The sequence below is a fragment of the Daphnia magna genome, linkage group LG3, assembly GCF_020631705.1.
Source record: "Daphnia magna isolate NIES linkage group LG3, ASM2063170v1.1, whole genome shotgun sequence".
NCBI lineage: Eukaryota > Metazoa > Arthropoda > Branchiopoda > Diplostraca > Daphniidae > Daphnia > Daphnia magna.
Genome location: NC_059184.1, coordinates 3,217,260 through 3,241,438, shown reverse-complemented (window position 1 = coordinate 3,241,438; position 24,179 = coordinate 3,217,260). Strand labels below are relative to the sequence as shown.

General features: G+C 41.9%; 1 protein-coding gene across 5 annotated transcripts in view; it reads left to right on the top strand.

Moving 5' to 3' along the window:
* The window catches only part of LOC116919270 (serine-rich adhesin for platelets), a 64,754-nt gene that overhangs the window by 37,664 nt on the left and 2,911 nt on the right, over nucleotides 1-24,179 (top strand). For 2 of the 5 annotated variants that reach the window (XM_045171348.1, XM_045171347.1), the window contains 11 exons: nucleotides 15,923-16,244; nucleotides 18,182-20,428; nucleotides 21,312-21,475; nucleotides 21,680-21,794; nucleotides 21,971-22,474; nucleotides 22,605-22,747; nucleotides 22,833-23,020; nucleotides 23,167-23,474; nucleotides 23,596-23,804; nucleotides 23,900-24,044; nucleotides 24,121-24,179. The exon at nucleotides 24,121-24,179 is cut by the window's right edge and continues 244 nt beyond it. In XM_045171348.1, the coding sequence (XP_045027283.1) occupies nucleotides 15,923-16,244; nucleotides 18,182-20,428; nucleotides 21,312-21,475; nucleotides 21,680-21,794; nucleotides 21,971-22,474; nucleotides 22,605-22,747; nucleotides 22,833-23,020; nucleotides 23,167-23,474; nucleotides 23,596-23,804; nucleotides 23,900-24,044; nucleotides 24,121-24,179 (4,404 nt within the window). Of the gene's footprint in view, nucleotides 1-3,098; nucleotides 3,574-11,531; nucleotides 12,292-15,922; nucleotides 16,245-18,181; nucleotides 20,429-21,311; nucleotides 21,476-21,679; nucleotides 21,795-21,970; nucleotides 22,475-22,604; nucleotides 22,748-22,832; nucleotides 23,021-23,166; nucleotides 23,475-23,595; nucleotides 23,805-23,899; nucleotides 24,045-24,120 lie in introns of those variants that run through there. The other 3 variants (XM_045171349.1, XM_045171350.1, XM_045171346.1) reach the window with 3 other exon arrangements.

Sequence of the window (24,179 nt, the reverse complement as noted above, 5' to 3'; positions counted from 1 at the left end):
TTTTTTTTATTCACCTTCTCAATTACGTTGAGATATCCTCCACCTGCAGACATTAAAGAGAGCCATACATAACGATCTGGAATGCTCATCTTTTCTTCTCTCTCTCTCTCTTTCTCTTCTCATTGCCGTGAGTAATTGAAGGCGGGAATTAATTTCAAAAAGCCGATTCTCGTTTTCTTTTTTCTTTCTTTTTTTTTCTAACGAAGGAAATAGACTCCAACAGCTCCCTCCCCCTCAACCATTCTTCTAGAACGTGTGTAGCGTATCCAATCATGGAACATTTTCTTCAGGCAACCCCCTTGTAAGAGGGTCGAGATCTATACCCCCCTCTCCCGAAAAAAAAAAAAAAAAAGATCTCTACCACACCAATGTTTGATGTTTTTCTTTCTTTCTCCCCCCAAAGGGAAAAAGAAAAGAAGATTTTCGACTATATTATGAGAGAATGATAATAGACTAGAGACGTTGTGTGCGCGCCAGAGAAGATGGAACATTTCTTTTTCTTTCGTTAAAGACTCATCGGCGGTACATTTACACCTACACCGTGAAGGGTAGTGTTATCTATCTTTTTTTCTTTTTCTTCTTCTTCCCCCCTCATGTTTTGGGTGGTTATTTTGCCGAATAGAAGAACAAGATGTACATGTAAAAGAATTTATTTTCTTTCTTTTTTTTTTCACACACAACAATAGCATAGTTATATATCCGTTTGGGGATGTGTTCATCACGGACATTACTCGACCCGCCAGAGCTATTTCCCATCATTCCTTGAAGTCGTTCTAAATTTTTCTCTTTTTTTTCCCCACTCTAAAAATTCCTTGACGATTTTTTTTCCGATTGACGGTGATGACTTTTGCAGCACGTCTCTCCCTACACCCGAAGAGACTGAAATCATGACATTTAAAAGGCGCGTCGTGAAAGGCAAAACAACTTTCATGTTCCGTCTTTGAACATTTGTAAAGAATTTGAAATGAAAAGGCTGATATTTGTTCAAACAATTTCGTTCTTTTTCTCTATCGAACCAAAAGGCAGCTACCGACAGATGGACAGGGCCGTCTAGCAGAAGGCACCTGCTGCTGGAAATAAGAGTTGCGGAGGGGGAGATCCAAATCTGTTTCAATCGAGGCACATAAAAGAATGACGAGTCTCATTTTCTTCCTAGCGCTGATGATGCTTTAAGCATTTACCAATGTCTCGACCAGACGCGCCAGACTTTTTTTTTTTTTTGATCGCCCCATCCAATTATCTTTTTTTTTTCCATCTTCACCCAACGCTCCGCCTCCCGCGAGTCGTTATTTGACTTTTATATCAATTATTTTGATTCCCTTTTTTCATCTTCTCTCTCTCTCTTATTTGACTAGTCGACTCTATAGCCCCGCGGAATCGAACATGTGTGAGCATTTTATTTAAATATTTTTTCAAAAGAAAAAAAATAAAAGGCCCCGCAGCCTAAAGGGAAACGAACGAACGAACAAGATAGACACTCTCCATCGAGTCTGTTTCTCCTCTCGTCAATCTCTTTTGCTTTTCTTTCTTTTTATTTATTTATTTTCTATTTTTTTTTCTTCAACTTCTATATAAAACCATCAGCTTTTACCTGTGTGGTAAATCATTAGATACCCTTCTCTTCTTCTTCTTCTTCTTCTTCTTCTTCTTCTTCTTCTATGCGTCTAATCTATCTCAAACCGGATTGCTGCTCACTGTTCCTCTATTTCATCCCTATCTATGGGCCTCCCTTTCTCCTCCCCATTTTTCAAAGAAAAAAAGAAAAAGAGAAGTGGTTGGTGGTTGTTGTTGTCCTGGCCGTTGTGTTTCTTCCCCAACGCGCACACACGCCATCATCCACTTCTCCATCTTGCGGGCACCTGGCCAAGTGGCGCTACAACAGTGGCCACTCGCCTCTCTGGATCAACAGTTCACCTGACCTCCTCGTCAGTGCCAGTCGCCGCGTTTACTGGCAAACGCGCAACCCCCCTAAAAAGAAAAAAAAACAACACATCCTCCTTTTTTCCTCCTCTTTTTGCTGGACACGCTCCTTGGACACGGTTGACCCCATTTTTTTCCCTTGGCGTTAGGAAATCCTTTTTTTTTTAGTGTGTCAAAGTGTCGAGTTTCATTTCGTGATGCCAACAGTTTGAATCGAACGTTTGGATTACACGCACGTCATCGACTGTTGTCAATTGTTGTCTCACAGTTTGAACCGAAAATTCGTTCCACCTGCAATTAAATCGATGCGATGAAGATAGAAAAGAAAAACCCAATGATTTATCGACGACTAATTGAATAGCCATTCGTCCGTCTGTGTGTGTGTGTGTGGGCTATTTTTTCGTGTGTAATATGTGGCCGGCGTGAATGTTCTCTCAGCTGGAACACGACAAAGTGACGGAGCACACGCGAACCTCTTAAAGTGATGCTTGCCCATCTCGCTCGCCAAATAAAGCAAACACATTCACGCACACAGCGGGGTGTTACCCAATAGAGACTCCCTTCCTTTCCAGTTTTTATTTTCTTTTTTTTTAAACTATTTATCATCGATTGTAGTTTTTTTTTTTTTATTCTTCTTCATTAACTAACCGCTAGTCGTGACGTTCAATTTTCCAAAATTTATTCCTCTAATGACCGAAACGAGAGGCTCTCACCAGCTCTAGATTTGAAACATTTTTTTAATATTAGGGCGCCAAGATTTTGTCTATACGCTAAGCAAAGGAGCTTACGACTGACTCTATTACTACTACTACTACTACTGCTACCACTACTACCCATCTACCGTTATTTAATCCATAAAAATCCCGTGAAGAGCACCTCTTTCTTTCCCATTTTCATTCGAGTTTGTCTTTTTTTCCATTTTTTTGTTTTTGATTGCGGTTCATCTTTTTCTTGATTGTGTTCATTTCGAGTGGCGGCTATATAAGTAGCGTCTAGTTGAGGGCTGGTGACCTTTTCTCCTTTCTTGTTGTGTGTTCCTTTTTCTTTTCTTTTCTTTTTTTCTTTCTCGCCTTTTTTTTTTATGATTCATTTCGAGGGTTTTGTCTTCACGGCAGATTCACAGCTCTCATTTCTGTCCCCCCGTGTGTGTGTGCTGGATGAATCGTAATCATCGTTCGAGACGAACACGACAATTTTCAACCGTGAGGAGAAGCGCTTCTTCTTTATTTTTCATTTAAATTGACCTTAAATTTTTTTTTATTCAGTTTTTCTTTAAAAAAAAATCCTTTTCGCCCCTTTATTGAAGAAGAACTCTGCGTGAATCTCTTTAAGACAATCAGACTGATCAAACCTGGAGGGACTTCTATAGTGTTGTGTGTGTGTGTGTGTGTTTCTGTGAGCTCTTTTGCCTTCGAAAAAAAAAATATTATTTTGCAATTTCAAGAAAGAACTGCCAACAGCAGAGGTGAGGCAAAGTTTGCCTTCACCTTATCAAATTTGCATACGTTGATGTGGTAATACGCGACAGCAGTTGGTTGATAACCGAACGCTGGTGTAATATCTCGCAAGAGCCATGAGCAACAACAGCCTGATGCCGTCCAATGAACCTGTCGGTCTGCCCGATCCCAGGTCTCACTCACTTTCTTTCATCAGGTAAACAAAACAAAAAACGAAAATATTTACAATCGAAAGAGAAAATCTTTGCATATTTTAAGATTGAAAAATTTGATTTCATTCTTTTTTTTTTTTGCCTTCTTGTGTCTGAATGACTTAAAGAGAAACAAAAAAAAAAAGCCTTTGGGTATTGACCATAAAGATCGGTTACCTCTCTACATACCCCGTGGTATTTATTGATCACCAACCCAGGAACTATAAAAATATAGTCGCATTTTTCGAAATTTTTGTCGCCAAAAAAAATAAAAATAGAAAGACATTGCCTTGTGGCTTACTACACATGTACGCCGATCGTAAACTTCAAACATTTTATTTTTAACTACTGTACGGTATGTCCCCCCTCCCTTCACCACAACCGAAAATAAAAAGTGGCAAATCTCAACACAAAAATTGATGAAAGAAACGGTTCGGCGACAATTCCCGTTGGGGCTGTACCAACTTAACTGAAGAAGTTGGGGGGGGGGGGGTGTCTCTTTACCTGTCATATATATTTATACCGTACTTTTTATTTCCCTTCAACTACAACACTCTGGCCCATGTCTGGCTAGTACCTCGCAAGTTGCGCTAGATTTAAAAGTCCTGAGAAAAAAGAAAAAAAAATGTTGGAAAGTAAGAAGAGAATCGGGGGGGATAGCCACTTAAGTTTTTTGTTTCCGCCTCTTTTTTTTTTTTGTTGAGAAAAATATATATCTGTTCACCTTTAACTTGATAGACTAAGAGAGAAGAGTTCGTGTGTTCCCCCATCTATTTTTTGTTTTCTTCCCAGTGTAGGGAAAAAGAAAACCTTGAAACGATCCTCCTCCAGCGACTGGTCCGAATTCTTCCCTTCCCCCTTGAAGCTGTTCCGCCGTACAATACCGGAGTGGTCGATTGCTAGTGAAAACGAAACAAAAAAAATGCCTTTTTGTTTGCCCCCCCCGTTCACTTTTGATTTTTTTGTGGAGGAACGAAGGTGTTTGGTGTTGTACTGTTGAATGTCCAGTAAGGGCCACTATAGTCTTAATTTCTTTAGACATGGACGGCCAACCGTTGCAGGGCCGCCTAATTCAAATTCAAATTGACTACACACGTAGAGGCACCAATTTTGAATTTATTCTTTCGGTTAACTTAAAAAGAAAAAATCCTTCGGGCCTTACATGTTTTATTTTTGTTTAGCCCGGCTTTCTTTATATAGGCATGTTTGAGGTAGACGGATAACAAGAGTAGCAGTAGTAGATACTCTTGGTAAAAGTTTGTTCTTCGTTTCGAGATCACCGCTCCCGTCGAGTCACGAATCGTCTTCTTTATAACCCCCCCTTTTGTTTTTGTGTATTTCAAAAACTGGACAGGAAAGAAAAAAATCAGCTGGGGACAGGTCTGAACAGGTTCAAATCTCTTTTTTTTTTTTTTTTTTTAATTTTCGATCGAGAGGGCAAGTTTGATCAGGTTGTATACAAATAAACAACACGAAAGGAAACCCACAAAAATGTAGCTCGTGCTGCCACCATATGGTAAACACGTCACGGCTCTTGGCGTCGTGAACGATCATTTTCTTTCTTTTTCTCTTTTGCATATCTCTAAGACTGGGGGGTTGGAAAACATACCGGATGATTTGCCCAGTAGGTTCATTCCTGAGTCGAAGGGAGGGAGGAAAAAAAACAAAAAACAAAAACAGGAATAAATAAATGCAATCATTTATATCTGTAATGTATCAGCAATCGAAGACCCTTTGGCAGGGGGAAGAAAGGGAATGACTGAGAGGGTTATATCTTTCTTTTGCTTATGAATAAATATGTTAGAGGGCCATTCGTAGAAGCAGGGGCTCTCGCTGGCTCGCATCTTAACAGCGGTGCCTCCTATCGCTTAATTTTCATAATTATTCAGAAAACAAGAAGAATCGAAGGCACGACAAATCGTTGCATACATTTCACCGCACGATACAACATTCGTGTATTGATGATTTTTTATTGCATTCTTCTTTTTTTTTTAAAGAATAACAAATCACGCGACATTGTTTATGTCCCTTATTAGTAGGAGCATCAAAGGCTGCGTGTTGTGCGCTATCAGTCCCGATATTTGTGGGGGGGTCTTTCCGGCTCGTCCCCCCTAATTTTTTTTTTAAATCAAAAGTTCTTTTGTTGGCCTGTGTAACGGACCTTGGACAGGAGTTCAAGCCATCAGCGCTTTTTTTCCGACAGCAATCTGGAAAGATAGTATCCATCTTCTTCTTTGGGGGGAGGGTTTGGGATAAGAAGTCAACCAGACCGAATGAAAAGACATTTTCATTGATATTTTTCTTTTAAAATTCTTTAACATATTCAGAGGGTATTTTTTTTTTCTTTTCTTAAAAAAGCTTTCAATCCCTCTATTGTCAACGTAAAGCTACCCGACTTCTTTATTGTCATGTCCTTGCAACCCCAGTCCGAAATTTCCAGTTTTTTTCTCTTCGAGGAGCTTCCATGAAAAAGAAAAAAGGAAAAAAAAAACGATTCATTTAGTCAGTATCCTTGTAAGGCTGGAAGGACCACATTCTTCTTTGTGATAGAAAAGGAAGTTAAATAGGAAAAGAAAAGAATAAATTTGATAGCGGAGGGGCCTAAGTGACCCGAGATCTGTGTCATCTTACTTTTTTCTTTTCTTTTTTTTTAAACCGCATAAACAGAGTGACATTGAGCCCGCCGTCTCGCTTTCATAACTGGCACGCTTCAAATTGTATCTTTCCACAGAAATGAGAAATTGATCGTTTGTCATCAAAGGGGGAGGTCGAAACCCAAAAGAACAATTTGAATTATTTCTCTCTCTCTTCTGTGTGGGTTGTAGACGTGGACTTCTCCAGCACTCATCACTATTAGAATTTTTTTAGTTTTATTTATTTATTTATTTTTTTTAGTTTGATGGAAGGAAGTAGAAAAAAAAATCTGCTGGTCAAAGAGGGGGGAGGGGGAAGAAAGGGTTGAATAAATATCTTTCCATTACATCCAAGTCTGCTGGTAGAATTGAATATTCAAAAGACATTTCCCCTATTGGTAGTTTGTTTTTTCCCCCTTTATTTTTATTTTATTTTTTAAATGTAATATGTCTTTGTTGTTGTCTCTTAACTTTCCTATCTTTTGCTGTCTGTCCTGTGATGGCTCTTTGGGATTTTTGTTTCCCTTCCTTTTCGAGCGTCGTCAACGACCTCCATAACCTCTCGGTCAAAGAAGAAAGAAAAAAAAAAAGTCAAAGGTAGGAAATATATCACCACGTAAAATCTCAGCGTGAGTTCATCCTCTCCCTCCCCCCTTTCCATGAGAAGGAAAACACGAGAATTGGGGGTGGAAACAAAATTTGAATATGCATTTTTTTTTTCTTTTCTTTTCCCCTTTTGATGATGTGTTGAGAGAACTTGTGCGTTCCAGAAGTTGAGGGGGTCGACCCCCCTCCACAACTGGGAATGTACATGTCCCTTTTTTTGGGGTTTTTTTTTGTGTTCTTCTTTTGAATTCGATTACATCTCTCGATGAGGGCATTTCCTTTTAAATCACAACGCCCCAGGCTCTTTTCCTTGGGGTTCTTTAAATGTCATTTGTAGAAACAGGAACAACACACACAAACACACAAAAGAAAAGAATTTCAAAAAGAAATTTCTCGACTCTCCATTTTTTTTTTTTTAACTGTGCGTAATGTCTCGATTGTGTTTGATAAAGCTATTTATTTTTCCATTTTCACACCCCACTTTGCTCCATTGATGCGAGCGCCGCTTCGCAGAATACGGACGACGCCTCCACTTGAGTATACACGAAAGAAAACGTTACGGGAGGTCGCCCTCCTCCATTGAAATTTCACAACAAATGAAGAAGACGTTGCGTTGTCTCTTTTGTGTGTATTTCATTTGTCTCTCTCTCTCTCTTCGTTTTTTTTCTTTACAAGCACAACGTTTCTCACCTACTAATTCGTACACACACACACGAGTTACGCCAACGAAAAACCACCCAATAAGAAAGACGAAAGAAAAAAAATGGAGGGTCAAAGGCAAGAACAACATACGTTCCACATTTTGTTTATTTGCTGTCGTCAGAAGGGAATAATTAAACATTTCTTGTTTTAATTCTTAATAATTTGGAAATAAAAGAGAAAGACGCATCAATATGTGCGTACGATGTGGCGCGCGCAGTTAGATCGCGTTGTCGGCACCGTTTCCTGTTGCGATTATGTACTCAGCGAAAAGTGCGCTTTGCACGTAACAATCTAATAATAATAAAAAAAAAAAGCCTAGCGAAGTGCGTTTCTTTTTCAACATCGTTCGGGAAAGTGTGTCGCATTAACCCGATTTTTTTTCTTTTTCTTTTTTTTTCTTTTTTAAAGACGAAAGCGATAGCCAAATAGCAAATGGCGTAAATGAAAAACAGCAATTGATAAATGATTTTTTTTAATGCATAAAGAAATGAAAGCGACTTGTCTTTCAGTTTTTTTGTTTTCTAATTCTATTGTTGTTCATGACCGCCAGCTCATCACACAGTTATATGCTGATTTAGTTGAGACTATTATGCAAATGAACACATTTTTGCATTCCTGATTTTTTGTTTTTTTTTTCTTTCATTCTTTTCCTGCCTTATTTACGTCTGTAGTTCAATACTACAGGTTTCCTCCCATACATTCTTATTCAAAATTGCAAAGACCAAGGGGGAGACTTGTTTTTTTGGGGCGGGAATCACAAGAAATGTTGCCTAAAGCCCTTCATTTTTTTTTTGTTCTTTCTCGGTCCCTTATGTTTCTTTCTCGATTACATCGATTCGTCACGGACTTTTTGTTTTTTTCCTCCCTACCTTCTGATTTTTTTGACAGGCCAGTGTTTTTCGATGGGGGGGCTTTTATTAACGGCACTGTATTAACCGAACAATCCGGAGGCTATCCCCCTCATCCTCACCTGGTTGTTACCTCCAACCTTTTGCGGTTGTTGTTCATTCGTATATACGGGGAATGAAATTAAAAAAAAAAAAAAACGTATTTTGCGTTCCAGTCTGAAGAATGAAGGGATCCATCATGTGTGCCAAAGTGTCTTGCCATCGGTAGTATCGACGCGATGGACGTCTTTTACGTAGAAAAACAACACGCCACAAAAAAGAAAACGAACTATAAAAAGAAATGGGAAACATAAAAAATGAAAGAAATAATTCTCCCGTGCATCTTTTTACTGTTATTATTACTTATGTATATAGTATTTATATGTATTTATATATATATATAGGTATCGGCTATTATTATAGACGCACCAGTCGTACGGGTTTTTATAGAATCGTCTGCTTTGGTTATTTGCCTCCTTATAATCATAGACGTACACGACTACCACCAGCCTCCGGATTTTTATATTATTATTTATTTATTTATTTTTTACTTTTTTAATACTTAACAGGAAAAAAAAATCTAGAATGTTGTATAGATTTAAAAAAAGAAATGGATAGATTTTACTACGCTGTTGTGCGACTCGTATGTAGATGATGTTGGTCGATTCCCTCTCAACACTCATCTTTCTTCTTTTCCGTCTAAATTTTTTTTTTTTTATTATTATTATTATTTATTATTATCGCCTTGTAAATGTTGCCGGTGGCGTCGGGTATTGCTCGGTCGTCACACTGTACGCCAAGTGTTGAAAAACTAAGAAAAGGAACGTGTGCACCCGCCTCTTTAAATTTCTTTTTTCTTGTGCGCAGTAAACCGCTCCAGCGCGTGATGGAACACAATCAATCGCCTTCTGCAGATTTTTTTTTTATTTATTTATTTTCAGTTTTTTTTTTTTTGTTACTTTTGATTTTATGTAGCGTGTAGAAAAGAAGGGGGAACAAAATTCAAATGACCCTGCGGGAGCGGCTGAGCTCAGCAAGCGCACCCTCAATTCGATCGTATAAACCCGCGCTCTTCACTGTGTCTCACCGTTCAAATTTGTTTTTTAAAACTACGCCATTGCTGGAAGCAAGAAAAAACCTGATCCATCGATATCCCTTTATATAAAAAAAAAAGGGAACAGGATAAAAAAAATAAATTTCAATAAATGGCAAATTGAATTCTTATTTTTTTGGCTCATGAAAGAGGAAAAACAACTCGAAAAAAAGAAGAAGAAGCTGAAAATAAAAAGATGTGGAACAGGATGAAGCTGCTGTTTGTCTGCAGCAGAGACTACTTGAGGAATTGGGTAAAATGTTAATCTTTTTGACACACATGCCCATGAAACGCGCTCATTCTTTTTTTTTTAAAGCCCTCCCCCCCTTTTATTTTTTCTAATGTGCTGTATCATATTCGTTGATGAGCAGACCGCAAAATAAAAAAGAGTAAAGTAAATTTCTTTGAAAGGCGTAGGGATCTCAAGATCATTACCGAACATGTAACAATATCATTCTCCTGGACTTGGCTTTTGTGTGTGTGTGTGTCCGTTCCCATATCCAACTGGTTTCTTTCTTGAATCTGTTCTTACAGTCTCAGGTATCTTATCGCCCCCCCTTTTTGAAGAAAACTGGAAAAACAGAAACAAAAAAAAAATCTCAGGAGAATAATTACCCCGTGAGCGAACAACCGAGAAATGCTTCCCAATTCCCTCGCAAGAGGAGTGACTCCACCTTTTCTACTATTTTCCCTTGTCTATCTTTCTCTTAATATTTAGCCATGCATTTCATTTTTATTTTTTTTTTATTTCTTTAAGTGGAATAACTAATGAAGATAGGGCTCAGACTAGCCGTAACGCGCGTTCCAGGTTTCTTTTTGCTTCTGGGTGTAGCGATGTAATACACCTGATTTAGCACACTTAACTGTTGAGCATCAACAAACTCCCCCCAAAACAAAAAAGAAAACATGAAACGCAAAATGAAAGAACCATTCATTATTGCACACACAAAAAATATAAATCTGGGTTTTTGCTTTTTTTCCCCTATTTATTCAATAGCGAATGGCCGAACGCTAACGCACTGGCGCTGCGCTAATACAGCAAGTGCATGTTGCGTGATTCTCTCTTCTTTTTTTTAAGGGAGGGGGCGTAGAGACAAGAGACGATGAATCCAATTAGTTGAATGCGTTTTGATTTGTTTTTTTTTTTGTGTGTGTGTGTGTGTGTGTGTGTGTTGCGATTATTCGTTTATTTATGATGATGATGGCCAAACACAATGGATACAAGATTGATGACGTCCAACTCGCCAAAAGAATCGATTTAACGCGCTCGTTTCTCCGTATATCTCGCATTAAAAAAAAAAAAGAAAACAAAAACAAAAAAAAAAAAAAAAAAAATCGCACACACAAAATGCAGATCCAGGTTAGAGCCAAACTCTTGCCAAATAGGTTAGACCCGCGCAATCTATCGGATAAGCAACGTTTTTGCCCCGTTACTTCTATTTCAATATGGCTCCATCTGTACGTGCACTGTGCATATCCTACTGTACGTGTGTGTACACGTCTCTATGACATGAGAAAAACTGATTACCGTAGACCCCCCGCTAACGACTGTCCTACAATCTCTTCTTTTTTTTTTTTTTTGTATTTTTCTTTCCCCGTTTTGATTTGCAAAGACACACACACACACACAATTCTCATATATCTTTTGTGTGTGTGTGCCTGGACTCGGCCCACTGGACAGCCATATTAGATGCGCCTTTTGTTTAGATAAAACAACGAACTCGGAATGTTTGTGTGTGCACACTAGTTCCCTTTTTTTTTTCTTCTTCCTTTCCACGCCAAGCCTGAAAAAAAAAAATAAAATATATCTCTTGTTGTTTCTATTTGGCCTGCGGGTTCACGTTCCCGATACATACCGAACGCTCGACGCCCGACGCCGCCACCGCCGACTTTGCTGCTTGCCTATATAGTCTGTCGGTGTTTTGTCTTTCACGGCGAGTACTGTTCACAACCTCCGTCGAGACCGTTTGCTTTTTTTTCTTTCCTCTCCCGCTCCCGGTAGTCTCTGAATTCATGTGCGTCCCCCCCCGAGTGTGTGAATCAAACATGAGCGTCGTCATCTTTTCATTGAATTTTTGAGGCTTGAGAATAGGATGACATAATTCATGCAGTGAACGGAGTAAAGGAAGAGAAATGGGGTTGTGGTGTATGTCGTTCGATGGCTGTTGCCTAGTCAACTCGTTGAAGTGAACTTCGTGAAGAAGAAGAAAACGAGTGGAGGTTGTTATAGAATTGCAGAACGAGGAAAGAAAAAAAAAGATCGTTTCTCTGTCCGTTTGTATAACACCTCTCATTAGTGAGGTGTGTGCCACACGCTGTTTTTTTTTTTTCTTTCCCAACGCCCCTCAATCCCGGGGTTTCACGTTCAACCCGGTGATTTTGTTTTTCTTCTTCTCCTTTCTCCTGAAATATTTTTTTAAAGCGGCTCTCTTTAAAAAAAAAAAAAACCTTATTCGTGGCGTGGAATCGAAGTTTCTCGTGTAGTGTTGAATTTCTCGTGTCATAATCGCCGGCTTTGAATCGCGACGTCAAATCCCGGAAAACGGACGCTTTACTCCAACGTGGCATTCTGAAATTGTGGTTCGTTTCTCTTTGGCCGGTTCGGGGACGTAGGGGATCGATCGATCGAGGTGGCCAGTGTTTTTCCATCATGCTGAGAAAGAGCGCTAGCCAGCGAACGGTGCGCGATACGAGACAGACCAATCAAAAGTTGAGCCGTCAGATTGAAAACGTGTTCAGTTATCGATTGCAAGATGCGTTCCAGCGGGGATTGGGATACGACTCTGCCACGCCAACTGAATGGTAAGCCCATAGCCATCGACCGCGTCCATCCATCACTTTCAATAGGGAATCATCTAATAACAAAAGTTGAAAGTTTTGGGGGGGAATGTTGGATCTTTTCCGCTCTTGTTGTTCCTTTTTTCTTTTTGTTCTTATTTCTGGAGAAAATATCTTTTTGTTACCTCCTCTTTCCTGAAAGTCATTGATCAAAAATCAAATTGGGTAACATTCGTCAGTTTGCGGGCCCACCTTTTGCCCGTCGGCGGCTAGGGGTATGGCAATCAGGAGCCAGCTCTCTCGTTCCTCTTTATTGCTTTGCTTTTAGCTGCGCTGTCGTGTAATCATCACGAAATGTTAAGAAAGAAAGAAAGAAAAACCAAAAAACATGTTGGAAATGTATACCTATACCTATTGTTAAATCTCGTAGCGTGTGTAAACATCTTTTGGGGGGGGGGGGGTTGCAGCTGCCCCATCACATGTTTCTTCACGGAAAGAGGGGGGAAAAAACACGAAAAAAAAAAATTGATGATGATGATGATTATACACAAAGACACGGGCAAACGAACCTGGTGCACACACTTCCCTGGAGCCAGATTGACAACAAAATGCACGGCCAAGTTAAAAATTTTTTTTTTTTTTTTTTTCAGAAGTAACGCGTGAGGATATCACAGACTTTTTTTCTTTCGTGAAATAGACCACAAAGATAGAGGGGCATGTAATAACTTGTATTTAAAATGATAATTCTTCAGCAGCCACGAAAAGAGAGAGAGAGAGAAATCCCAATTTTTTAATTCGTTGTAAAACGAACGCGCGTGCGGCAAGGATTCTCATCCGCATCGTCTTTTTTCTTTCTAGGTTAGGTTCCACGCTCCCATTTATAGACTTCATTAAAACAAAAAAAAAAGAACATTAAAAGACGACGAATGACGACAAAAATAAGGTCGGCTGGTCGTTTGATGAGGTTACGCTTCTTCTTCTGACCGTATTCATCACAAACACTCGAGTCTGTGTCCTCATTTTTTTTGGTATTTATTCATTTGTTTTCTTGTTGTTGTTGCCGTCGCACAGCCAAATTAAGAAATGAACCGGTGACGTGATTCTCTCCCACTTAGTCATTCGTCCATTGTAGACACAAACATACACACACGTGCGAGCCAAACTTGCAGTTCCTTGATACGAAGCGTGTGCCCGTTGTGGCCGATATATCGAGAAGAAGAATTTCCTCGACGCAATCAGCTTAAACAAAAAAAGAGATATGCTGTTTCTTATCTGGGCGTCGTACACATCTATTTTGCTTGTCAGGAATTTAATTTTATTTGTGTGTGTGTGTGTGTGTGTGCTCTGATGTTTATATTGGCGTGACACGTACGACCGAACAGCTCCAAGAAGATGGCGTTTTTCACCTTGTTCGCTTCTTCTTGGGAAAATAAAAAAAAGGGGGGGAGGTAGAAAAAAGAACAGGTCACCGTGAGTTGCTTCACCTTCGCGGAAGGCGAAGACAAAAAGAAAGAAAGAAAAAAAAAATATTATCATTGCCGTTTGGCAACATTTTATTTACGACTAGCATTTTTCTGGTACCAAAACATAAGAGATTTTTTTATTGTTTTACTTTTATTTTTTTTTATTTTTTTGTCGATGACTTCCGTTCTATACTACGTGTATTTACCTCGATCCGTTACAACCGCAAATCAGGTGCAAAACCTTCCTCCCCCCCACTCTAAAGCGCAGAAAAAAAAAAAACAATGGAAAAAGAAAATGTAATTTTGTTTTCGTCGACTTCGTGATTCTCCCTGCCGAGGACGAGGTCATTTCGCCCCCCCCTTCCCTTTTTTCTTTATTAAAAGGAAAGAAAGAAAATGAAACAATCGTTTAATAGTTGGTACACGAGATGAAGAAAAAAGAAAAAAAAAATGTGTTTTCTTTCACGACGTAAATGTTGAACGAAAGAATCACGAGAAATACCTCGTCATCGCCGTTCTGTGGTGCCTTAAAAACAAACTGGAAAGTGATATTGTTATTATGGATGCGTCTTAGAAAGAGCCACGGTGTAAAAAAAAAAAATGCACAACCAAAAAGGTAAAACTCAATGACGCCATATTGCCTCAACCAAAGAAAAAATAGATTCGCACGGTTTTCATGAAGAAATCCGCCAAAAAAAAAAAAACCAAAAACGAAATGACTGATTTGCTTTTCATTAGTTTCAATTCTATTGTACGCGTTGAGGAGGGAGGAGCTGATGTGGGCGTGGCTCGAAAAATGATTCATTTTCTTTAAATTTCATGCCGGCTGTATGCGGACGTAGGTAGAAACTATCTATAAATCAGAACGAGAGGTGCGCTGATAATCAACGATTTAAAGAATAGAACCGCCGCTTCATATAATCTGACCGTCCCCCCCCCCCCTTTGACGGTTTTGAAAAAAAGAAAAAAAAAAAGCGGAAAACTAATGCCGACCTGAATATTATCTCCGCATCATCATCTTGTTTTCGTAGCGTGCCGCGGTCATCCAATCGTTTTTACACGCGTACATCACGATCTTTCGTGCTCTCTACGAAACCCGTTTTGGCAACCCTGGTCTTTTTTTTTGTGTCCACATCGAGCGCGTCGGTTTTTGTCTTGGCGTAAATCACACAACTGACGTCCTTTTTTTTTTTCGGTTGAGACGTTTTCACTGTGTTTAATATTCCGTTTATGATGTTAGAAATCCGTATTCTAATAGACTCGGGAGAAACGCAACAAACAAACAAAAAAAAAAATGCGTGTATAACAGTATCCGATACGGCCTTGCGGTTACGACGAGAGAGTGGGCCGAGAGGTACATCGGATGTTTGTTTTCGTTGTCGGAGGAAGGAGCGAAAATGGCCCGATGACGTGTGCGTACTCGCCTATTTAATGTTTTCAAGTATCTGCTTGAATATGTAGAAAATAAAGGCTGAGCGCTCTCTCTCTCCTCTTTCTCGCTTTCTTTAGTTGTCGAGTAACCGATTCGAAATCCAGCCTCTGTGGCTTCTTCTTTATCTACCGAAAAAAAAAAGAAATACGAACTCTTCAGCCAATCATTTTCCTTTACATTATTTTGCCTCTTGCGCATTATGCATACGGCGCTTTTTTGTTGTTGTTGTCTGCCCTCCGTTTATGTTAATTATTTTTTTTTTTTTTTTTTGAGTTTCGTTTGAAATGTGAATGATGAAATCAAACTGGCGTTTCAGTCGTGACGTACTTTTTTCTTTTCAATTGACCACCACCCGATAATATGCAGACATTTCGAAACGGGCGGGGATGTCTTTTTGTGTAATGAAAAGGCGCGCGTGCGCGCTACGTGTACCACTGATGGAGTACACGATGTATGTGTGTAATAAATAAGCTCTCGGGTAACGTGTGTGACGTGGACCAGCGTGGGCGCTGTAAAGACGTTGACGGATGAGTTATGAGCCATAGTTGATCGGTTGATTGCGCAAGAGCTTTATCACGACGCTTTCTATATCCCCCCTCCGCTCGATGACTAGAAATCATTAGTCAGCTATGATCTACGCTCTGCATTTTACCGCCACCTACTCGTGGTGTACCTTTTTCTTTTGACTGATTGTCCCATTTATTAAAATTTGTTTTTCTTTTTTCTTTTTGAATTCTGTTTTTCAATTGATAACGAAAAGGCCTGGCGAATTGAACAGACTCAGCGCCGATGGATCAATCCTTTTGAAGAATGGCGGCGGAGGAGGGTACGGCGGAGCGAATGGATTCCTTCACCACCAGTCGTCTCCAGCCTTTCAGAATCATCTCCAGCAGCAGCAGCAGCATAATGTGGCGTCAGCTGGAGGAGTAGGTCAACATCCGTCACAGGTTCACCAGTCACAGGCGCAGCAAACGGCGGCTGCGTTGATGATGAACGGCAAATCGCCGTCACGCGACCTGGGCGGCGGATCAACTCCCGTCTTGAAAATGACGTCCGCCCACAACAACACAGCAAACACTCAGGTAAAAATGAAGGACTGCATTAAATTCGGACTTAAGGAAGAAAAAAAAAAAAGGGAATTGCTAATTATTCAACGGCTCGTTATGTTTGGGAAAACGATGAGTTGTGAAAGAGAAAGAAGCAATCGTTTAAAGTGCTGGTTGTAACGAGCCCTGTGACAAATGGCCCATTACAAACTACGCTCATAAACTCGACCTGTATACCAGTCCTAATTAGGCAAAGCAGGAAAACAATGAAAGTAAAGAAAACAAATTATTGATGATAAAAGAAAATTAAAGTTGGCCACTTTCTAATCGAAATTCATTTGGGTGGGCTTTTTACGTGTCTCTTTTCATATTCCCAATTTTTTTCATGAGATTCTTCCGACATTATTTTTCCCCCTTTCGCTAGTTACAGAGTCAAACTTGCTAATTGGTTAGCAGCGACTGTGTTTGCCTTTTCGAGACTGAACATTGACCCCAATTTCGTTACGATGCGTGATAAAGAGCTTCCGATCCCATTCAAATGTCATTTTCTTTAGAGACTCTCTCTCTTATTTCTGTCCTTTCTCTTCGATGATTCTGAAGGCAACGCCTGCTTCCGCCAATTGAACATTTGCCTCACAGAATCGGCAACCTCGAGAGAAGCCATTTAAAAAACTCATTTTTTTTTTGGTTTTTTTTTTTTTTAAATTTCAGTAACACAATTTCCAAACCACCCGCTGCGTTCAGCCTGTCGTTTGTGTTTCTTTCCTTTTTTCTTTCTCAGGGATTACGCTGACGTCATGCATTCGAAATTATTCCAGTTGGGGGGATTCGACATGACTCGGATGATTCTAGACGATGTTTAAAAATAAGAAGAAGAAGAAAAAAAGAGGATAATTTTTTTTTTTTATTCTTTTGGGTAGCAAATACAACCGTCACGATTCAGTGGAAATATTGTTCCAGCAGCGAGACATACACCCGTAGACAATGGCATAAAAAAATAAAATAAATTGGAGAACAAATGTGCAGTAGCTTATTTTTTTTTGTTTTGTCTATTACTAACCGGTTGTCTGTGTTCAGTCACTTTGTTGTAACGCGTCTCTATCGATTGTTTCACGGTTAATCAAATCGCCTACCGTTTGGGCTGTCCCGATGGCAATCATTTTTGTTTTCTTTTTTTTTTTTTTAAATAGAATGTTTGCTTTTCTCTTACGTGCCATTCTTTTATTTAAAAACAAAAAACAGTCGGATTGCGTTTAACTCTTGAACGCATGTTCTTTTTTACACTTGATCGAATGGCCGTCTCCTAGAAGAAGCTCAAAAAGAAAGACAGTGACCACCTATCGAGCATTACGTCAGATTTCAAAGACGATATTTGCGAGAGAGAAAAGGAACGAAAACAAAAAAAAGGGGTAGGGGAATTCCAATGCTGATGATTTTTGTTTTTGTTTTGTTTTCTGAAATGCGTTTCGTGCCCTCCTTTTCTTTACTTGACACATGCTCACGCAGTCGTTTATTCTATTTAAAGAAGATGCGCGCCAAAGTTCATTAACGGAATTTTGGCGCTTGCACAAAAGGAAGAAAACATTATGGGTTCCATTCCATTTTCCTAGAAGGCATTTCAATTATGTTGAACGTCGCGGATGTCTTTGTCATGATGATGACAACCCTTTTTTATGTTTAATTTTTGTTTTTTAGCTCGTCTTCAACACGTAAGGTCGAGTTGATGTACAGTTCTTGTTGTTGTTCGTGTTGTTGGCTCATTCCACTAGGCTAGTTTCAAAAAGATGAGAAAACGCATTGTGAAATTCATTCCTAATTTATGCTTTGTTCTTTAATTATGTTTTTTTGTTTCTCTTTCTCCATATTACCCCCCCTCTTGTTCGAAATGGACGGACAACATCGAAAAAATTTGAATTGAAAACGGTTGCGTGGCTCTCTACCCTGCTGCGTTGGAAATGTGCTGGACATTACAGGCTTTCCGGAATAATTCCGCCAGACTCGATTGCGGCGCTGGCTCATCGAGCCACACCAACATGAGCGGCGGTGGCGGCGCTATGATCGGCGCAGCGGGAGTTCCATCCATCATGAGCGCGTCGGCGGCCGTTCGTTCCGTGTCTCGTGAACGGCTTGTTCAAAGCCAAGTCGTCTGCCTGGCCACATCGAGCAACAGCAACAACAACAGCAACACGAGTAACAGTAGTCGCGATTTGATGGCCCGTGACGCCCGTGATGCATGGGATTACTACGGTGCGCCTCCCTCTGGCCAGCAGGCGGGCAATAGCAGCATGGCGAGCGCAGGTCTTTCAGGCTCGTCTCCGTCGATGGTTGGATCGTCACCGAAGATATTCAACGGGCTGGCTAACAATGGGGCGAGTGGGTCTTCTGCTTACGCAACACGTCCGGCGGTAGCACCGGGCGGGCCGGCCTCTATCATCAATAACGTTCGACAAACGCAACAATCGCCGGCAGCCGGCTGCAATGGCGGTCTCGTTCAGCATCAGCAATCGTTTCAGCAACCGCAACAGCGGGCCAATGTGGCCGCAATAAATGGCATGGCTGCGTCGGCAGCTATAGTTGGAGGGCTACGTGACCCACGTGACCGCTTCTCTTTGCTCTCGTCGTCGGCCACCTCCCCTTCTTCGTCGTCGTCGTCTCCCAAATTGGAGAATGGAAATGTAGCCACCAATAATGGCAATTCTCTTATTCACGCACCTTCACCACAGAGACTGTACAGTCCGGTTGGCCAGTGCCATCCACAGCAGCCACATCGAAATCAAATTCAGCAACAACCTCAGCAGCAGCAGCAGCAGCAGCAGCAAACGATTGGGCAACAACATCAACAGCAATTGCTGCAGGCTCAGTCTCACCACCAGCAACAACAACAACAACACGCATCGCAATCGTTGCAGCAAGGTTCTGTAATTAACTCGCAGCCCCAGCAGCATCAGCAGCAGCAACAACAGCAGCAACAACAACAGCAGCCTCAACAACAGCAACAGATGATCCATCATTTGCAGTATCCTTATTACAATTCCAAGTTGGAAAGTCTGACCCATCGGATGCCCAATCTGAGCTTCGAAGGTCTGGGTCAACAACAGCCAACGGCAGCGACGGGATCCGCCGTGGTCAGCAGTCGGGTGACTGAACAGCCTCCTCTTTCACCCGCTGTTGTTGCTGCTTCTCCTTCATTTTCATCCACCACCTCCTCTTCCTCCTCCTCTTCTTCCTCGTCCTCCTCCTCCTCCTCCTGTTGTATCCCATCAACCCCGGCGGGCTCTGGTGGCTCTCCATCAACAACAACAGCCACAGCAGCAGCAGCAGCAAGTTCACAGCCATCGGCATCTTGTAGCAATGGCGGCAATGGTGGTGGCAGTACTGGGCCATCGCCAGACACGAGCAGCAAACACGAGCCTTCGCTCCTCTTCCTATCCGCGGGGCATGCCGAATCGACGGCGGCCAGCGATCAATCCGTCAACGCCAGAGCAACGGGCGCACCACCAGCAACAGCAACCAGTCCGCTCCTATTGCCGCCAGCAGGCCAGGTGTGTAGCAACGCAGGCCAACAGTCCAGTTCGTCGGCAGAGGTCAACGGTGGCGGTAATTCGGAAACGGGCGCATCGTCCCCCTGCTGCTCCTCGGATCACAAGGATAACATCGTCGATGTCAGCAACAAGTTGCAGCAGCAGTTTGACGCCTTGTGCATGGACGAAGCCTTTGCGACGGCAGCCATTGTTACGGCGTCAGTGAGGACGAGCAGTCCGTCGGTTGTGACCAAAACGACGTCGCTTTCTGGCCGCCACAACAACAAGGATTTACTTAGTGCCGAAGCCAGTGGTTACCTGTTCCGGCTGGCCGATCCGTCCATGATGCTGGTGCGTCCAGACTCGTCGGCCGCTTCGGCCACGGCCAGCGCGTCGACAAGTGGAGCCGATCAAGAAGAGACTATCGGCGGAGGAGGAGGAGGAGGATCCAATTCGTCCACGTCGTCACGAACAGGGGGACTGATGGCCTCTGGCGTTTCGAATGTGTCGGACATGCTGGGCGCCGGCATGTCGCCCGAATCGATCACCGATTGCGGATCGCTGTCCAAAAGCTCTTCGGATGGCGATCCAGTTGGAGTGGTCAGCCGGAAACGACCTCCAACTAAATTGAAATCGCGTCGTCGCAACATTCTCAGTTTCCCGCACCACATTAGCGTCGACGAGCTGCGTCTTCTCCAGGTAACGTTTCATTCAACGTGCGCACGTAGCTTTTAACCTTTCACTTCATCATCATCATCATCATCAGACGTTTCGTCATCACCACATCCGCTGGAAAATAGCAACGCACCATCTATCGTGTGTGTGTGTGTGTGTGTGTCTGTGGGCCTGTGTCTTTCCACCTCATTCACAGGATCAAAGAACATTAGTCATAATCGTATTCAAATCATCGTAATCGAGCTGGGAAGACACATACGCGCACATACGCACACATTACACATAGAGAGTGATGAATGTGTGTGCTCTGCACTGGCGCTGCTATCTCTTCCTCTCTTTCTCTCTCTCTTTTCATCCCCCCCCCCTTTTATTTTTGCCTAAAGTCTTTTAAAAGCGCACGAATTTATTACACGCAGCACACCTTCAAATTATTCAGTAGCCTCTGGTCAAGAACTGGTGATTTGATGGTGCACACGTATTTATCTTCCTGGAAAAAAACAAAACAAGCGTACGAATATCTAAGCTTTTTTTAAGGAAAAAAGAAAAGAAAAAACTAGTATCATTGTTAAGCCAAAAATAATAATAATAATAATAATTTTAAAAAAGGCTTTATTTACAATCACGTACGACAAGGCATTTCTGTCTTTTTCTTTTTCTTTTTTTTTTTTTTGAGAAAACAAAAGAAACTTCGGGCCTTTTATAGGAAACTAAAAATATAAAAGTCTTCTTCTTTTCTTAATTCGTGTCTTTGCGTGTTTTGTATGTTCTTTTGGAGTTTGTTGTTTTTTTGTGTTTTGTTGTTACGGTCGTTTCTTAATTAGTGTTTGTTTCTTTTGTTTTGTATTTTTTTTTTCTTCTTTTCCTTCGTGTCTCTTCAACTCTTTGGCCATTTCTTCTGGTTGGCCAGCGTCGCAAGGAGTCGATGTACGGCGGTTCATCGTCGGACGAGAACCGATCTTCGGGTCACGCTAGCATGTCGGATGGACACACGAGTTCGTCACCGCCCGCTGAGACCCTGCCCAGGCACACGCATTACCGCACCTGCCTTAACGCCGTACCTGAAGATGACAAGTAGGAATTCCTTTTTTTTTTTTTTTCACCTAAAAATAAAAAATAAAATAAATTTGAAACGCATATTAAAATTCATGGCTGCTTATTTTTATGCAAAAATCACCGATTGACCCACTCAGCACACACAGCATCGAATTGATGTACTGATTACATTTTTGTTTTTTTCGTGTTTTTGTTCCGTTTACCTACTCTTCACTCTTGAAGGATGTCGGCCAACTGTGTCACGCCGCAGCAGAGTCATCCGCCAAAGACGAATAATAACCGGAGGGTGGTGGCCGGTAAGGCTGTGTCGCGACATCGTGGTCTCGCCGGAGTCAAGGTAAATGTCGTTGGCGTCTAAAATGACTGATTATTGATTCATAATTTGGTGTGGCGCGTCTATCGAAAAATCAACGTCTTTCTTGAAAACTATTTGCCTTTGAAAAAAACAACACAAAAAACTGGTTTCAAATTATTCAGTTTTTGATTTGTTGTCTGAATGTATGTGACGCACAGGACGATCTGTCATCGCAGCTGGAACACGCCACCGGATTGGAGGACATCAAAATGGCCATTGAACAGTTGACATTGCGTTCGCACGGTTCACGCACCTCGTACTCTACGTCAACGTATTCCAGTTTGAGCGGCAGCGAAGGCGGAGCGGAGCCCATGCGTCGGCTCATCCGTCATTCGTCGCTCGAAACGATCAACACTAACGTGACGGTGGCCGACGAGTTCGTCTGGGTCGATTCTTATAATCGCCTGGTAGAACTGCAACAGCTGCCCTGGTCCAATCACGATGTCCTTCGCGTCATCCAGAATGGACGCATTAAAGAGCACTTGGAACGTGTTTCCATGGAGACTGTACCACGACTTTCCTACTTGCTCCAGCGGGCGTTGGTACGAATCGCCCGTGAGACTCAACGACTCGCCCGTCCGCTGGCCATGTGCTCCAAACAGGAAGTCTGTTCCGCGCTGCGCATCGTCCTTTCACCAGCCTTGGCCGATAGTTGCATCAAGGTATTCTATTCACTTGGGATCAGGAAAAAAAACAACAACAAAAACAAACAAAAAAACAATCATTTAATGACTTGAACATTTCTTAACGGGCTTCTCTCTCTCTTTCATTTTGTCATTGGTGTTCATTCAGGCGTGTTTGCGAGCGGCCGCCATGTTTACTGTTTCGGGCGATATGGTGCGTCAAAGCAAATCAGCCAGGGCTGCGCTACAGCTGTCTGTTGGCCGATTCCATCGCTGGATGTGTGACGTCCGTTTGGGGAAATTCATTCACGAGTAAGGGAACACACCCGTTGGGAAACATCTGTCCTTCAGCACCTTGTTCATTAAACGTTTTTTTTTTTGTTGCTTTCTTTTATAGTTATGCTGCTGTTTATTTGGCCGCTGGCTTGGAAAATTTGCTGGAAGAGATCATGATGCAGTGCATGCCATCGGATCAAGAGACCCTGCTGACGGCCTCCGTTTTGGAAAACGCCATCGCTAACAACGGCGATCTGTGGGGCCTGTTACAACCCTACGCTCATCTAAACGCCGGCAGGACTGCTACTGGTAATTGCCCAGCTTGTTGAATTCCTCCCCTTTAGTTTTTCGATCGTTTTTATCGTCCCATTTAAAGACTGCAAAAAAAAAACTAAAAACAAACAAAAAAATGTTTATTCTGTATCGTAAAAATAAACGTAATTTTTCTTTTAAAGGAGCATTATCGCTTCCACGATGGCCGTCCCAATCCGGGTTGGATAGCGGACTGCGTGGCTCTGGATCTTCCGTTTCTTCGAACGGCGATGACCACAGCCGTTCGGCTAAAACATTGGAACAAAGTTTACTGACTACCTGCGTCGGGACTATCAACGAGTTGCACGAACTACTGCAACGGGTTACACAGTTTCACTTCCGTCATAGCGCTCCGTGCCCGGGAGCCACACCCAACGGAGGATCCAAACAGGCTCTCACCTGGGCATCGTCCGCTCTTCACGCTCTCTTTTATTTCATGCGATGTTCACAGGTATGTGGCCCACACGCAATGCCCAAAATAATTTGAATGCACAATTCAATTCTTGGAAGGAGACAGATCATTCTTTTGTCTTTTGTTCATGCGTTTTTTTCGTTTTTTGTTTTGCGCGCAGTTGGAACACGCAGAACACGCACAGAGAGCTCCTATCCAGGAACTGGTCTACGAGCGGCCTTACATCGTGCTGCCACCGCTGATTGAATGGGTCCGGGTTGCCAGTGCGCACGCAGAACATCGCCACTCGTCCGTCCTGGACAAAGACGATGTTGCGCAAGCCGCCAGACTTCTTCTGCCGGGAGTCGATTGTCCCATCAGAGCCTACGGGTATGTGGCCTTAATATCCCATCCAACCGTCTTGCGACTTCATTCAATTATCATATATCTTTATTCTGCCGCATGACCGAACGAATGGAAAACAGTTTCGAAGAAATTCTCTGTCCTCGACGTCACATGGATGACCTGGAGTGCTCGCGCAAACTGAAAATTGATTTGGCATTCAAGATGCTAAGTTCGGCTCGCAGTGACCTGATTCCGCACGCTTTGCAGTTACTGCCTTCCACAAAGGTAGGGGAAAAAGAGAACTTGTCTTTCCATTTGAAACAAGCTAAACTGTTCTTGCCAATATCTATACATCTAACAGATTAACACGGTCAGCGAAAATGGATTGACGCCTTTAATGTTGGCTGCCATTCGTGGAGA